Source organism: Emys orbicularis, chromosome 3 (genome assembly GCF_028017835.1).
Source record: "Emys orbicularis isolate rEmyOrb1 chromosome 3, rEmyOrb1.hap1, whole genome shotgun sequence".
NCBI lineage: Eukaryota > Metazoa > Chordata > Testudines > Emydidae > Emys > Emys orbicularis.
The window spans coordinates 17,703,349-17,719,513 of record NC_088685.1 but is presented as its reverse complement, the minus strand read 5'-3'; the positions used below and the strand labels follow the sequence as shown (position 1 = coordinate 17,719,513).

At 48.1% G+C, this 16,165-nt stretch overlaps 1 protein-coding gene across 2 annotated transcripts in view; it reads right to left on the bottom strand.

Annotated features, from left to right (window-relative positions):
* The window catches only part of SLC25A27 (solute carrier family 25 member 27), a 33,827-nt gene extending 27,667 nt beyond the window's left edge, over window positions 1-6,160 (bottom strand). Inside the window, exons 1-3 of one of the 2 annotated variants that reach the window (XM_065401730.1) lie at window positions 6,107-6,155; window positions 5,880-6,027; window positions 2,579-2,770 (exon numbers count right to left, since the gene is read on the bottom strand). In XM_065401730.1, the coding sequence (XP_065257802.1) occupies window positions 2,579-2,770; window positions 5,880-5,994 (307 nt within the window). In that variant the 5' untranslated portion in view covers window positions 5,995-6,027; window positions 6,107-6,155. Of the gene's footprint in view, window positions 1-2,578; window positions 2,771-5,879; window positions 6,028-6,106 lie in introns of both variants that reach the window. The other variant, XM_065401731.1, reaches the window with a different exon arrangement.
* Between the last annotated feature and the right edge of the window lie 10,005 nt (window positions 6,161-16,165).

Sequence of the window (16,165 nt, the reverse complement as noted above, 5' to 3'; positions counted from 1 at the left end):
CGGATCGGCAAGGAAACCTACCTTATTGAGGTCAGAGCATGTAGGAATGCGGTGAGAAAGGCCAAAAGCCGTGGACCTCGCGACGGGAATTAAATCCAATAGTAAGAGGTTTTATAGCCATATAAATAGGAAGAAAACAAAGAAAGAGGAAGTGGGACCGCTGAAGCATGTAAATGGAGTGGAGATTAAGGATAATCTAGGCATGGCACAATATCTAAATGAATATTTTGCCTCGGTGTTCATAAGGCTAATGAAGGGCTTAGGAATAGAGGGAGCGGGACAGAGGGGAATAAAGGAGGGGCGATTGACATTACAGTATCAGAGGTGGAAGCCAAACTTGACCAGCTAAATGGGACTAAATCGGGCGGACCGGATGATCTCCATCCTAGAATATTGAAGGAGCTGGCGCGAGAAATTGCAAGCCCCTTGGCGATAATTTTTAATAAATCTGTAAACTCGGGGGTGGTACCAATGGACTGGAAAATAGCTAATGTGGTTCCTATTTTTAAGAAGGGGAAAAAAAGTGACCCGGGTAACTACAGGCCTGTTAGTTTAACTTCTGTAGTATGCAAGGTCTTGGAAAAAATTTTGAAGGAAAAAGTAGTTAAGGACCTTGAGGTGAATGGCAATTGGGACAAATTACAACATGAGTTTACGAAAGGCAGATCGTGCCAAACCAACTTGATCTCCTTCTTTGAGAAAGTAACAGACCTTCTAGATAAAGGAAATGCGGTGGATCTAATTTACCTCGATTTTAGTAAAGCGTTTGATACTGTCCCGCACGAGGAATTATTGGTTAAATTGGAAAATATGGGGATCGATATGAAATTCCAGAGGTGGATAAAGAACTGGTTAAAGGGGAGACTGCAGCGGGTAGTACTGAAAGGTGAACTGTCGGGTTGGATGGAGGTCACCAGTGGGGTTCCTCAAGGTTCGGTTTTGGGTCCGATTTTATTCAATCTATTCGTTACTGACCTCGGAACCGAATGTAGGAGTGGGCTGATAAAGTTTGCGGATGACACAAAGTTGGGAGGTATTGCCAATTCGGAGAAGGATCGGGATATTCTGCAGGGAGACTTGGATGACCTTGTAAATTGGAGTAACAATAATAGGATGAGATTTAATAGTGAGAAGTGTAAGGTGATGCATTTAGGGATGACTAATAAGAATTTTAGTTATAAGTTAGGGACGCATAGGTTGGAAGTGACGGAGGAGGAGAAGGACCTCGGAGTCCTGGTTGATCGCAGGATGACTATGAGTCGGCAATGTGACGTGGCTGTGAAAAAAGCTAATGCGATTTTGGGATGCGTTAGGCGAGGTATTTCTAGTAGGGACAGGGAGGTGCTGCTTCCGTTATACAAGGCGCTGGTGAGACCTCATTTGGAGTACTGTGTGCAGTTCTGGTCTCCTATGTTTAAAAAGGATGAACTTAAACTGGAACTGGTACAGAGAAGGGCCACTAGGATGATCCGAGGAATGGAAAACCTTTCCTATGAAAGGAGACTCGAGGAGCTCGGTTTGTTTAGCCTAACCAAAAGAAGGCTGAGGGGGGATATGATTGCTCTCTTTAAATATATCAAAGGGATTAATACCAAGGAGGGAGAGGAATTATTTCAGCTCAGTAGTAATGTGGACACGAGAACGAATGGATATAAACTGGCCGTGGGGAAGTTTAGGCTTGAAATTAGAAGAAGGTTTCTAACCGTCAGAGGGGTGAAATTTTGGAACAGCCTTCCGAGGGAAACGGTGGGGGCGAAAGACCTTTCTGGCTTCAAGATTAGGCTTGATAAGTTTATGGAGGGAATGGTTTGAAGGGATAACGTGATTTTAGTCAATTAGGCATTAACGTGCCATCGCGGGTAAAATGAGGGTCCGGCTGTAGAATCTTGCCTGTATGCTCGGGGTTCTGCTGATCGCCATATTTGGGGTCGGGAAGGAATTTTCCTCCAGGGTAGATTGGCAGAGGCCCTGGAGGTTTTTCGCCTTCCTCCGCAGCATAGGGCAGGGGTCGCAGGCTGGAAGATTCTGTTGTGGGTGGGTCAGCTTTTGTGGCCTGCATCATGCGGGAGGTCAGACTAGATGACCATATTGGTCCCTTCTGACCTTAAAGTCTATGAGTCTATGAGTCTATTAGCACCCCTGCTGCGCCACTGACCAGGAGCTGCCCGAGGTAAGCCCATGGCCTAACCCTGCACCCCAATCCCCTGCCCCAGCCCTGAGTCCCCCCCAAACCCAGAGCCCCCTCCTGCACATCAAACCCCTCATCCCCAGCTCCACCCCAGAGCCTGCACCCGCAGCCCAGTGCCATGACCCCCTCCTGCACCCCAACCCCTCACCCAGCCCAGAACCCCCTCCCACACCCTGAACCCCTTATTCCCAGCCCCACCCTGCAGTCCTCAGCCCCACACCCCAACCCTCTGCCCTAGCCCTGAGCCCCTCCCACACCCCAAACCCCTCATCCCCAGCTCCATTGGGTCACGGGCATCAACAGTTTTCTTCAACTGGGTCACCAGAAAAAAAGTTTGAAAACCGCTGGCATACAGCATTCTGACTCATTGCTATGGGACAAGATAATCACCTATGTGTCTGTAGACAGCAGGTGTTGCTCCTTGCCAGAGTTTTAGTAAGCCTTCCTCTTGAACAATCCCTGCTGCAGTACGTAGCATGCCACGGTAGGGTACAGCTCTTCCGGCAGCAGCTCCATACCGACAAACAGCAGCTTCACCTTGGATCTGCAGTCGCGTTTTCGTGAGATCCAGGGGAAAGGTCACTAGCAGAAAACAACAGGGAACACAGCTGAACAAAGGCCGCATCCTGCAGAACACAGTGTTGCGAAACGCAGGCTGGCAGCATTTGATTTGCCGCAGGCACTGTTAGCAGGTGCTCATCCTGACTGAGGCAGGAGGCTCATTATTCATGGTGCCTTTTGACAAGATAGCAAAAATACATCAATTGCCTTTCATTCTATCCCAAGTTCTTTTCCTTCCAAATCCAATGCTTACCACCTGCCCCGCTTTTGAAGTTTCTTTGAAGAAGCATTTGGAGTTTCTGGAAGATGCTAGAGCACGTTAAATCCTTGTCAATTACTTCCACCCTTTTACATACTCTGTGACCAAGACTTTGGTGTGCACAATGCAGTTGGGCAGGTCAGGCACCCCCTCATTCTCAAGTGGCCACTCTACATTTCCAGAGGGAAAGCACACTCTGCAGAGCCAGTAATCTCCCCATCCCCATGCAGGGGAGCATGAAATGGGCAGATGTTTGACTGCTCCATCCCACAATGTGGGGGAGCTGTTTTGAGCAGAGGGGGAAGCAATCTTCTATTGGCGTGGATCACGGGTCAGCAACCTCTGGCACGCGGCTCGCCAGGGTAAGCACCCTGGCGGGCCGGGCCGGTTTGTTTACCTGCCGCGTCCGCAGGTTCGGCCGATCGCGGCTCCCACTGGCCGCGGTTCGCCGCTCCAGGCCAATGGGGGCTGCGAGAAGCCGCGGCCAGCACATCCCTCAGCCCATGCCGCTTCCCGCAGCCCCCATTGGCCTGGAACAGCGAACCGCGGCCAGTGGGAGCCGCGATCGGCCGAACCTGCGGATGCGGCAGGTAAACAAACCGGCCCGGCCCGCCAGGGTGCTTACCCTGGCGAGCTGCGTGCCAGAGGTTGCCGACCCCTGGCGTGGATTAATAGAAGATTACTTTTCCCCTTGGAACAAAGCAGAACCAGGGAAGAGAGTGTCCCTTAATCCCTTCCCTGTGCTGCTTCTGGGGCAGTGCAGTTACACACTGCCCTTACATAAAAAAAAAACTTGACAACAGCTAGGCTGCTGGTGTGCTGAGACCACCGCCTCTTGTGCTAACAAACACTGCCTTGTATTTCCCAGGCTGTCTGTATCCATCGGTTGTCTCTTGTTTTATACTTAGTCTGTACTACACAGACATTACAATCTATCTCTTGGTTCTGTGTTTGTACAGAGCCTAGCACAATGGGGTTCTGGCCCATGACAAGGGCTCCTAGGCACTACAGTAATACAAATAACAAACAACACTAATAATAATACTTAGGGATGCCGGTAAAGTCACAATATAATCCCATATTATAAATTATTATTTCTTGTATTGGATATCTTTAAACAAAAGAGAACCCTTAAATCACTAGGACATTGCACCCAGTTTGCATGTACAAATTAATAGTTTACCCTACATAGATATTACAAAATAACAAATTATTTATCACAGTGCAGCATTGTATAGGCATTCCCTCTTCCTTAAATATCTGCTCTCTCTCTGTTGCACCGACACATCTCTAAAGACAGCTCTGCTGTAATTAGAAACATGAGCTTCCCAACTAGATTAGATCTCTTTTTGGAGAGAAGGGGGAGCGCTACTCTAAACTAACTGTAGAAGGCAAATTACTCCCACAGTCAACTTCAACTGATTGTTCTGCCTTTTTGGTCTTCTATCAGAAAAAACAGTACATTGCACATTTAAATCACTCAGAACTTGTCTTGGTTCACTATTACATCCCACTGTTCTCAACGGCAAAGACTTCGGGCTAGTCTACACTGGCAACGCTAAAGCGCTGCTGTCCCAGCACTATAAAAAAATCCACCTCCACGAGGGGTGCGGCTCCCAGCGCTGGTGCACTGTCTACACTGGCACTTTACAGTGCTGAAACTTGCTGCACTCAGGGGGGTGTTTTTTCACACCCCCAAGCGAGAAAGTTGCAGCACTCTAAATTGTCAGTGTAGACAAGCCCTAGATCTGAAAGACCTACCGCGGAGCAACACCAAGTTTGCAAAGCAGCAGACCCGGAGAAACCATGCCATCAGAGGTGAAAGTAAGCCAGTACTGTCCGGACCAGCTTCCCCAGGCTGGCGAGTTAAAGGGTCCGGGACACCCTACAGCGGCCAGAGCCCCGGCCCTTTAAATCGCCTCCCAAACACCGGGGTAGCGGTGGCAGGGCTCTGGCAGTGATTTAAAGGGCCCAGTGCTCCAACCGCTGCGGGGAGCCCCGGGACCTTTAAATCACCGCCGGAGCCCTGCCGCTGCTACCCCGGGGCTCCGGCAGTGAGGCTCAGGCGGCGTTTTAAAGGGCCCAGGGCACCTGCTGCTGTGAGGAGCCCTGGGCCCTTTAAAGCGCCGCCTGAGCCCGGCCGCCGGAGCCCTGGAGGTAGCGGCGGCAGGGCTCCGGTGATGATTTAAAAGGCCAGGGGCTCCCCGCAGCAGCCGGAGTCCCGGGCCCTTTAAATCACCGCCCAAGCCCAGCTGCCAGAGCCCTGGTGTAGCACCGGCAGGGCTCCGGCAATGATTTAAAGGGCCAGGGGCTCCAGCCACTGCGGGGAGCCCCAGGCCCTTTAAAGTGCCGCCTAAGCCCTGCTGCCGGAGCCCCGGGGTAGCGGCGGCAGGGCTCCATCGGCAATTTAAAGGACCTGGAGCTCCACTGCTGTAGCGGTGGCCAGAGCCCCGGGCCCTTTAAATCATCCCGAGCCTCGGGGGCTCCCAGCTGCCTTTGCAGCTGGTGGCTCCCGGAGTCATTTAAAGGCCCCAGGGCTCCCAGCTGGAGCCCCGGGGCCTTTAAATCTTGATTTAGAGGCCACGCCTCTTCCGGTTGAGGCCACGCCCGTGGTCAGGACTCTAGCATACTGGTAAATCCTTTAAGTTACTTTCACCCCTGCATGTGATGCAATATATTTTTCAAGCTGCACTACACAGAAAAGTATAAAGAGGAGAGGCCAATGTAACAAGTTCCCTGCGCCCGGAAGTTGTTGAATGTTGAGGCAGCAGTAAACAGAGAGCTGAGGGAATGGGGCTGAGCATTTTCCCTACCCCCCACCCCAGTCAATCACAACTCCCTTCCCTCTAATAAAATCATAGTGGCTAGTACCTAGTTCTGCAACAGCCGCTGCACAGGCTGACAACGCGAACTTGCTGGTTCGGGGCCATCTCTCTGGGAAAGGCAAACTCCTCTCCTCCTGGGGGTAGCATTCAGCATGTAACATAACAGGCACACTCACCCACCCACCCAAAAGAATCTGGAAAGAATTAAAAGTCAGTGAGTCACTCTCTTGAGGTCATTTTCCTAAAGTTCTAGCAGCACCAAGGAGCACTCACCCCACACCGTCTTCCGATAAGCAGGCTCTAAAGTCTCTGCTCAGTGACATAACTAAGTCCTACAGAGAGGCTTTTGGGAAATGTAGTCTTTTATCCAATCTCTCTCTCACATGCGGTAGTGAAAGTTGGTTTTTAAGCACAGTTATTTATTGCCAATCACTGATATTCAAAAATCATTAGTCAGGTCCCCAAAATCATGAGATTGATTTAAACATAATGAGGCTTTTAAAAGAATATATTTGCCTTCAGCTATTTGAGTGGTTAAAGTTCATGTTTTCAAACTTTGCTCTGCAATCATGAGGGCTAGAAACTTTTTTTTTTTTCTAACTGAAAGCTAAGATTCTCACATAGTCAGGACTTCAGGACAGGGGTGCCATTTCAGATTTTAACTGTGATTTCAGAGGTTACTTAGGCACCTGAAAACTCTAGGTGTGGTTTTTTTGTTTTGTTTTGTTTGTTTTGTTTTGCAGATAAGTTAGAAATTAACTGATGGGAACACTGTATCTAATTCCTATATAAAGAAAGAAAAAACACTAATTAGAGCCATATTTTAAGTTTATATGTAAATTTAGAACAATAAGGAGATAATACAAGATATTTCCAAACTCACGCATTGAGGTATCCATTTTGGAGCCTTAGCACAGATATCAGAAACACAAGTTTGATACTTTGTACACCATCTTTAGTAGAGATAAATAAAAATAAATAAAATTTGCCTAATATTTGCTTACTTTCTCTGACACACTCTGTGTTACTGCCGTTATCCACTCTGTTTTAGTCAATTGTTTTTTCACTCCACTAAAAACTTATGTACTTAATATTAACGTGCACGATTAAGTCCCCCCCCCCTTTTATTTAGAATGTGAATTTATTTGTTTAATTATTCTGGCATTTCTGTTTACTGATCACAATCATATATGTGACTCATTAATATTTAAATTCATCATTACTATTAGTATCAGACTTGAAACTGCATTTATTTTCATACGAATTTTAAGTTATTTTACAGATATAATTAAAATATAATTTGAAAATAAGCGACCTTCATCTGCACAGTGTTTAGCTTTTTAAAAAAAAAAAAACTGGCACTGCTAAGGTGAGTACAAGCTAAATTTACATTCTGGAAGGATATTATTACTTGATTGTGTGTGTGTTGGGGAGAGTGTGTGGGAGACTGAAGGTGTGTGTTAGGGGGGAGTGTGTGTGTGAGATTGTGTATGCTGAATGATTGTGTCAGCACACTGTCTCTTTAAGCCAAGCACGCAGGAGTCTGAACACTTGGTTCAGTACAGCAGCAGCAGCTCCCACTCCTGAGCCAGAGGCACCTGAACAGACAGGTGTCCTGTCCCCACCTCCCCAGCTCAGTGGAGACCCACTCGGGCACAATATGTCCCCATATCTACTCTAGCGACACCATCAGAGGACCCAACCACATCAGCCACACCATCAGGGACTCATTCACCTGCACATCTACTAATGTTATATATGCCATCATGTGCCAGCAATGCCCCTCTGCCATGTACATTGGCCAAACCGGACAGTCTTTATGTAAAAGAATAAATGGACACAAATCGGACATCAGGAATGGTAACATACAAAAGCCAGTAGGAGAACACTTCAGTCTTTCTGGACATTCTATAACAGATTTAAAAGTAGCCATACTGGAACAAAAAAAACTTCAGAAACAGACTTCAAAGAGAAACTGCAGAATTAAGGCCTGGTCTACGCTGCAGGGGGGCGGGGGGGAGGGATTCAATCTAAGTTATGCAACTTCAGCTACATGAATAATGTAGCTGAAGTCCACGTACTTAGCTCGACTTACGGTGGTGTCTTCACCGCAGTGAGTTGACTGCTGACACTCCCCCGTCGACTCTGCCTGCACCTCTCGCCGAGCTGGAGTACAGGAGTCGATGGGAGAGTGCTCGGGGGGGGGGGGGTCGATTTATCGCGTCTAGACGCGATAAATCAACCCCCGCTGGATCGATCGCTGCCCGCCGATCTGGCGGGTAGTGTAGACATACCCTAAAATTCATTTGCAAATTTAACATCATTAATTTGGGCTTGAATAGGTTGGGGTTGAATAGGGACTGGGAGTGGCCGGCTCATTACAAAAGCAGCTCTGCATCTCCTGGAATTGACACCTCCTCATCTATTATTGGGAGTGGACTACATCCACCCTGATCAAATTGGCCCTGTCCACACTGGTTCTCCACTTGTGAGGTAACTCCCTTCTCTTCCTGTGTCAGTATATTTATGCCTGCATCTGTAATTTTCACTCCATGCATCTGAAGAAGTGGGTTTTTTACCCACGAAACCTTATGCCCAAATAAATCTGTTAGTCTTTAAGGTGCCACCGGACTCCTTGTTGTTTTTACTCGGGCACGGCCATCTCTAGCATCAGATGAACTACTCCAATGCTGCACCAGCCATGGATGAGCTTCCCAGAGAAGAGGAGACTGCCAGGATGGTGGGAACTGGGCAGCCGGAGAGTGGCGGCTGCTGGCTGGGCAACCAGCTCTGGGAGGGATGCTCCGGGGGGGGGGGGCTGAGACAAATTTTGGGGTGGCTATAGTCCCCGCAAATCTCCCCTTGCGCCTCCCCTGTTTGTAAAATTATAATGTGGTACAAAACTCGGGGGAGGGGCCAGGTCCCCTCTTCCCTCCCTAAATGGCGCCCCACTCCAGGAGCTGGGGCTTCAATAAAACGACCCAAAATCGCGAGGCTCATGAAAAAACTAACAAGAGTTGGCAAGACCGTTGGACTAAACTCTATAATGGAGATCTGCAAAACAATAAACAGCCATACTTTGCACTTTACAACCATAGATCTGAAAGTACTTTACACAGAAGTATAAGCATTACTATTTGTATTTTAAAGATGGGGAAACTGAGGCACAGAGCGGGAGTGTGAATTGCCCAAGGTGACACAGCAAGTCAGTAGTAGCACCAGGAAAACAACTCGGCGCTCTGACTCTCACAACCACATCTTTGCACTTCACCAAGCTGCTTCCCAAGAAGTAAGCATGCTACAGAAAGCATAAGATCTCTAGTTCCACTGACACCCCTTCCTGTCTCCAAAACTGGGCAGCCCCGCCTCGCAGAAATGATTCAAGGGACCCAGAAAGGGGGCACGTCATGGAACTGCTTCTCCCCTTCTATGCCCCTAGCTGAGTTCTCCTTGCTTTGCATCCTTTCCTCCCATAGAAGCACTGTGGTGAATCCATCCCTTTGCAATTACGTGCCTTTGATTAAATCAAACATTCTGATGACATTAGGGTGTGGCTCCTACCAGCCTCCTTCTACACCCCTTACTTATGATGAACCTGTATTTCATATAATTGGAATTACATGGCTGTATAAGATGTTACTCAGCATCAAAGTGAGAGAATAATAATTGTATTATTATTTATAATTTGTATTTATCGTAGCTGAGCCAGCCAGCCTAGGAACCTAGTTATGGACCAGGACTCCATTGTGCTAGGTGCTGTACACACACAAAGCAAAAAGACAGTCCCTGTCCTGAAGAGCTTACAATCTAAGGCCTGGTCTACACTATGACTTTAATTCGGATTTAGCAGCGTTAAATCGAATTAACCCTGCACCCGTCCACACAATGAAGCCATTTATTTCGAAATAAAGGGCTCTTAAAATCGATTTCTGTACTCCACCCCGACGAGTGGAGTAGCGCCAAAATCGATATTGTCATTTCGAATTAGGGTTAGTGTGGCCGCAATTCGATGGTATTGTCCTCCGGGAGCTATCCCACAGTGCACCATTGTGACCGCTCTGGACAGCAATCTGAACTCGGATGCACTGGCCAGGTAGACAGGAAAAGCCCCGCGAACATTTGAATTTCATTTCCTGTTTGCCCAGCGTGGAGAGCACAGGTGACCACAGATAGCTCATCAGCACAGGTAACCATGCAGGCCGATAATCGAAAAAGAGCACCAGCATGGACCGTACAGGAGGTACTGGATATGATCGCTATATGGGGAGAGGATTCAGTGCTAGCAGAACTTCATTCGAAAAGACGAAATGCCAAAACTTTTGAAAACATCTCCAAGGGCATGATGGAGAGAGGCCACAATAGGGACTCAGATCAGTGCCGCCTGAAAGTCAAGGAGCTCAGACAAACCTATCAAAAAACAAAGGAGGCAAACGGTCGCTCCGGGTCAGAGCCGCAGACATGCCGCTTCTACGCCGAGCTGCATGCAGTTCTAGGGGGGGCCGCCACCACTACCCCACCTCTGACCGTGGATTCCGAGGCGGGGATAATCTCATCAGCTACACCTGAGGATTCTGCAGACGGGGAAGAGGAGGAGGAGGAGGAGGACGAGCTTGCGGAGAGCACCCAGCACTCCGTTCTCCCCAACAGCCAGGATCTTTTTCTCAGCCTGACTGAAGTACCCTCCCAACCCTCCCAAGCCAGTATCCAATACCACGACCCCATGGAAGGGACCTCAGGTGAGTTTACCTTTTAAAATATAAAACTTGTTTTAAAAGCAAGCGTTTTTTAATGATTACTTTGCCCTGAGGACTTGGGATGCATTCGCGGCCAGTACAGCTACTGGAAAAGTCTGTTAACGTGTCTGGGGATGGAGCGGAAATCCTCCAGGGACATCTCCATGAAGCTCTCCTGGAGGTACTCCAAAAGCCTTGCCACAAGGTTTCTGGGCAGTGCAGCCTTATTCCGTCCTCCATGGTAGGACACTTGACCGCGCCATGCTTGCAGCAAGTAATCTGGTATCATTGCATGACAAAGCCTGGCAGCGTATGGTCCCGGTGTTTGCTGGCATTCAAGCAACATCCGTTCTTTATCTCGCTGTGTAATCCTCAGGAGAGTGGTATCGCTCATGGTAACCTGGTTGAAATACGGGAATTTAATTAAGGGGACAGAGGTGGCCGTTCCTACTGGGCTGTTTGCCTGTGGCTGAAAAGAAATCCTTCCCTGCAGTTAGCCAAGCGCAGGGGGGGGGGGGAAATTGGCCCAGAGCTTTTCGCGTTTGGCTAGCAGGGATCTTCCCTGATACCAGCCACGCGGTGGGGGGAGGGATAAAGCGATCATCCCAGAGAATTGGATGGGGGGGGGGTTAGTTTGTTTTCTGCTGCTGAAGGTTAACAGGAAAACCGCAGCACTCAACGGGCTTTGCTTGGTATGTGGGAAAGGAGGGCGCAGAAGCCGAAAGACAATGGCTTACCATGGCCGCATGCAAGCCGAATTCTGTTGCCCGGACCTGCGTCTGTGATCTCTAGCAGCAAAGCCACAGGCACTCAATATTAAGAGGCAAAATGCGACCTTGCACAGAAATCACATGTGCTATGTAATGTGAATAGTGTCGGTCACCGTGAAAGAGTATAAGCATTGTTCTGCAAAATGTATCTTTTTAAAAAAATCTCTCCTTTTTTCCCTCCCTCCAGCAGCTGCAAATTCTTCAAGCCTCCCTCCTCCGTCCCGAAGGCTATCTCAGATAAGGTGTCGGAAAAAGAAGACGCGAGACGGGATGTTCGCAGAAATCATGGAATCCACCAGCAGTGAAAGAGCTCATCTGAATGAGTGGAAGGACACGGTTTCAAAGGATAGGAAAGAAGCCAGTGAACGTGAGGACAGGAGGGACCAATGTGAGGACATGAGGGACCAATGTGAGGACAGGAGGGACCAATGTGAGGAGAGGAGAGATGCTCGAGATGAGAGGTGGCGGCAGGAAGATCAGAGGAGGCAGGATGCAACGCTGGGGCTGCTGCGTGAGCAAACAGACATGCTCCGGCATCTGGTGGAGCTTCAGGAACGGCAGCAGGATAACAGAGTGCCGCTACAGCCCCTGTATAACCCCCCTCCCCTCTCACCATGTTCCATAGCCTCCTCACCCAGACGTGTAAGAACGCGGGGGGGGGGGAGGCTCCGTACACCCTCCCATTCCACCCCAGTGGACAGCCCAAGCAAAAGGCTGTCATTTTTTTAACCTTTTTTTAGTGGCCTTTTCCTTCCCGCCGATCCTCTTCCCAAACCCCACCCGGGTTCCCTCCCTCTTTTTATAATCAATTAATAAAGAATAAATGATTTTTAAATGATAGTGACTTTATTTCCTTTGAAAGCAAGCTGGGGGAAGGGGGAGGGTGGGTTCCTCACAGAGAATGAGTCAATAAAGGGGGCAGGTTTTCATGAAGGAGAAACAAACAGAAATTTCACACTGTAGCCTGGCCAGTCATGAAACTGGTTTTCAAAGCTTCTCTGATGCCCAGCGCTTCCTGGTGTGCTCTTCTAATCGCCCTGGTGTCTGGCTGCGCGTAATCAGCAGCCAGGCGATTTGCCTCAGCCTCCCACCCCACCATAAAGGTCTCCCCCTTACTTTCACAGAGATTGTGGAGCACACAGCAAGCAGAAATAACAATGGGGATATTGGTTTGGCTGAGGTCTGTGTGAGTCAGTAACTATCGCCAGCGACCTTTTAAACGGCCAAATGCACATTCTACCACCATTCTGCACTTGCTCAGCCTCTAGTTGAACAGCTCCTGACTCCTGTCCAGGCTGCCTGTGTATGGCTTCATGAGCCATGGCATTAAGGGGTAGGCTGGGTCCCCAAGAATAACTATTGGCATTTCAACATCCCCAACGGTTATTTTCTGGTCCGGGAAGTAAGTCCCTTGCTGCAGCCGTTTAAACAGAGTAGTGTTCCTGAAGACGCGAGCATCATGAACCCTTCCTGGCCAGCCCACGTTGATGTTGGTGAAACGTCCCTTGTGATCCACAAGTGCTTGCAGCACCATTGAAAAGTACCCCTTGCGGTTTATGTACTGGGTACCCTGGGGCTCCGGTGCCAAGATAGGGATATGGGTTCCATCTATCACCCCACCACAGTTAGGGAATCCCATTGCAGCAAAGCCAACCACTATGACCTGCACATTTCCCAGAGTCACTACCTTTTGTAGCAGCACCTCAGTGATTGCTTTGGCTACTTGCATCACAGCAGCCCCCACAGTAGATTTGCCCACTCCAAATTGATTCCCGACTGACCGGTACCTGTCTGGCGTTGCAAGCTTCCACAGGGCTATCGCCACTCGCTTCTCAACTGTGAGGGCTGCTCTCCTCTTGGTATTCTGGCGTTTCAGGGCAGGGGACAGCAAGTCACAAAGTTCCATGAAAGTGCCCTTACGCATGCGAAAGTTTCGCAGCCACTGGGAATCGTCCCACACCTGCAACACTATGCGGTCCCACCAGTCTGTGCTTGTTTCCCGGGCCCAGAATCGGCGTTCCATGGATAGAACCTGCCCCATTAACAACATGATCTCCAAAGCACCGGGGCCCGCGGTTTGAGAGAATTCTGTGTCCATGTCCATGTCCATGTCCTCATCACGCTTGTCGCTGCGCTGCCGTCGCCGCCGCCTCCTCGCCTCGTTTTTCTGGTCCTGGCTCAGCATAAACTGCACAAGAACGCGCGAGGTGTTTACAATGTTCATGACTGCTGTCTTGAGCTGAGCGGGCTCTATGCTTGCCATGGTATAGAGTCTGCAGTGTTCACCCAGGAAAAAAGGCACGAAATGGTTGTCTGCCGTTGCTTTCATGGAGGGAGGGGTGAGGCTGTACCCAGAACCACCTGCGACAATGTTTTTTGCCCCACCAGGCACTGGGATCTCAACCCAGAATTCCAATGGGCGGGGGAGACTGCGGGAACTATGGGATAGCTATGGGATAGCTACCCACAGTGCAACGCTCCAGAAATCGACGCTAGCCCCGGTACATGGACGCACACCGCCGAATTAATGTGCTTAGTGTGGCCGCATACATTCGACTTTATACAATCTGTTTCCCAAATTCGAATGATATAAATTCGGATTAATCCCGTAGTGTAGGCATACCCTAAGTATAAGGCAGAGACAACAGATGGATACAGACAGATGGGGAGTACAAGGAAACAAATGAGACAGTATTGGCCAGCATGATAGGCTGTCATCTCAGCACTCCAGCAGCCTAACCATTGCCAATTTTTGGTAGGGATCATGACCAAGGAGCGTTAAAGGGGTTTTGAAGGAGGACAATGAGTAAGTTTTACGGATGTTTACAGTGAGCTTCTCCCGAGGGTGAAGGGCAGCATGGGAGAAAGCACAAAAGTTGCCGGTTTGCCCTTACACCCAGTTCCTGCATGTATTTACATAGATTAGGAGCTTTGCACACGAGTAGTCCCACTGAACACAATGGATCTACTCACATGTATAAAGTTACTCACATGCATAAGTGTTTGCTACAGTAGTGGCTTTAGGGCAGAGGGACAGCTCAGTGGTTTGAGCATTGACCTACCAAACCCAGGATTGTGAATTCAGCCCTTGAGGGGGCCATGTAGGGATCTGGGGCAAAAATCTGTCTGGGGATTGGTCCTGCTTTGAGCAGGGGGTTGGACAAGATGACCTCCTGAGGTCCCTGACATTCTATGTACATTCTGCAAAGCCCCTTGCTTTACATAGATCAAAAATGTGTTAAAAGCCATAATGTGAATATTACATTTTTGCTGCTCAAAGGGGTATACACCAAAGGAATTTGTTTTAAAAATTCTGGCCCAATCCTTCAGCCACTGAATTCACTGGGAGTTTGTAAATGACTTCAGAGAGAGCTGAATCCCATTGCAATGTCAAACAAAACTAGCAAAAGGTTAGTCGTCTCAAAGGGATGCTGTGATGTATTTTGCAATGTTTTATTGTAGAGTGTAATCATTACTCTTCGCCTCGAGTGTTGCTCTGTGTACAGTATTTTGATGTACTTGTAAGAGTTCATTTTGATTCTCCTCTGCTGTCCTGTTGAAGATGCATCCACTTACCTGAATAACAATCCCATTAAAGTTAACTTGACACCTTGTTCGCTGAGATTTGCTAAAGGACATTTTTCTCTCTTCTGTACAGACAAAAAACTAAACGCCTCACCCCAAAGCACCTCAGAGTGATAAACACATAGTGCCAAATTCTTATCTAATTTATACTCCCTGCTGCCAATGTCAACATCAACATCTCTAAATACAGGGCTCAGTATAGGTAATGTGGTGAAATTTTATGGCCTGTAATATACAGAAAATCAGATTAGATGATCTAATAGTTCCTTCCAGCCTTAAAAAAATCTATGAATCTAAACTTTGTCCTTTATTCTCTATCCCTGTTCATGTCTCATATTGACAGCTATAACCTCCTCTCTCTACTCCCCAGTCTAGTCTATCCAAAATGGGGTTGATACAATCATTTTCCTCTCCTGTCATTCTGACCTTATTTCTTTATGGTACTTATTTGGCTACCATCACCATTGAATCTTCGTACCTCACCATTTTTAATACATTTACCTTCACAGTGTCCCAGTGAGGTGGGGAAATGCTATTATTCCCGTGCTACAATTGAGGCATAAAGAGATGGAGTAACTTTCCTAAGGTCATAGAGGAAGTCTGTAAGAGGGCTGGGAACTGAACCTGGTTCTTCGAACTCCTAGGCTGGCAGTCTAACCACTGGCCATCCGTCTTCTATTTGTTCTAGCTTACTTCGCCAGCTTCTGCATCAAATCCAAGCTCTTCATCGTCATTGCCCAGACTACAAAATTCCTTACATACCTACACATTTTTCCTTCTCCACCCATACTACCATTAGCTTCTCCCTTTGGACCTGATCTAAGGCCCATGGAACTCAAAGGGAATCTCTCCATTGACATCAATGGACTTTGGATCAAGCTATATCCGTCCTGCATCCACACCTAGTATTATGTCTTCTTCTAACCCATAAATTACAATGGGAAGAATTTCTGAATTAATGATCAACCAACCCTCCTCTTTTACACTACAAACATTTTTCACAGACCCACCCACATATGCTAAGTAACAGCCACACCCCATTTTTCATTTATCTTATTCAAAACAGTTCTTCAGTTCAGATACATTCAGCACATCTACCCTGTGTACAGCCCTATGTACACCCATGTACGCTATATAAATACTACAATACATCAATAAGGGAGCCTCAGAAACAGCAGCAGAAGCCAGTTTGGAATCAACAGCAACATTTCTCTACATCATCAGTCATTGGTGTTGGGGAGGAA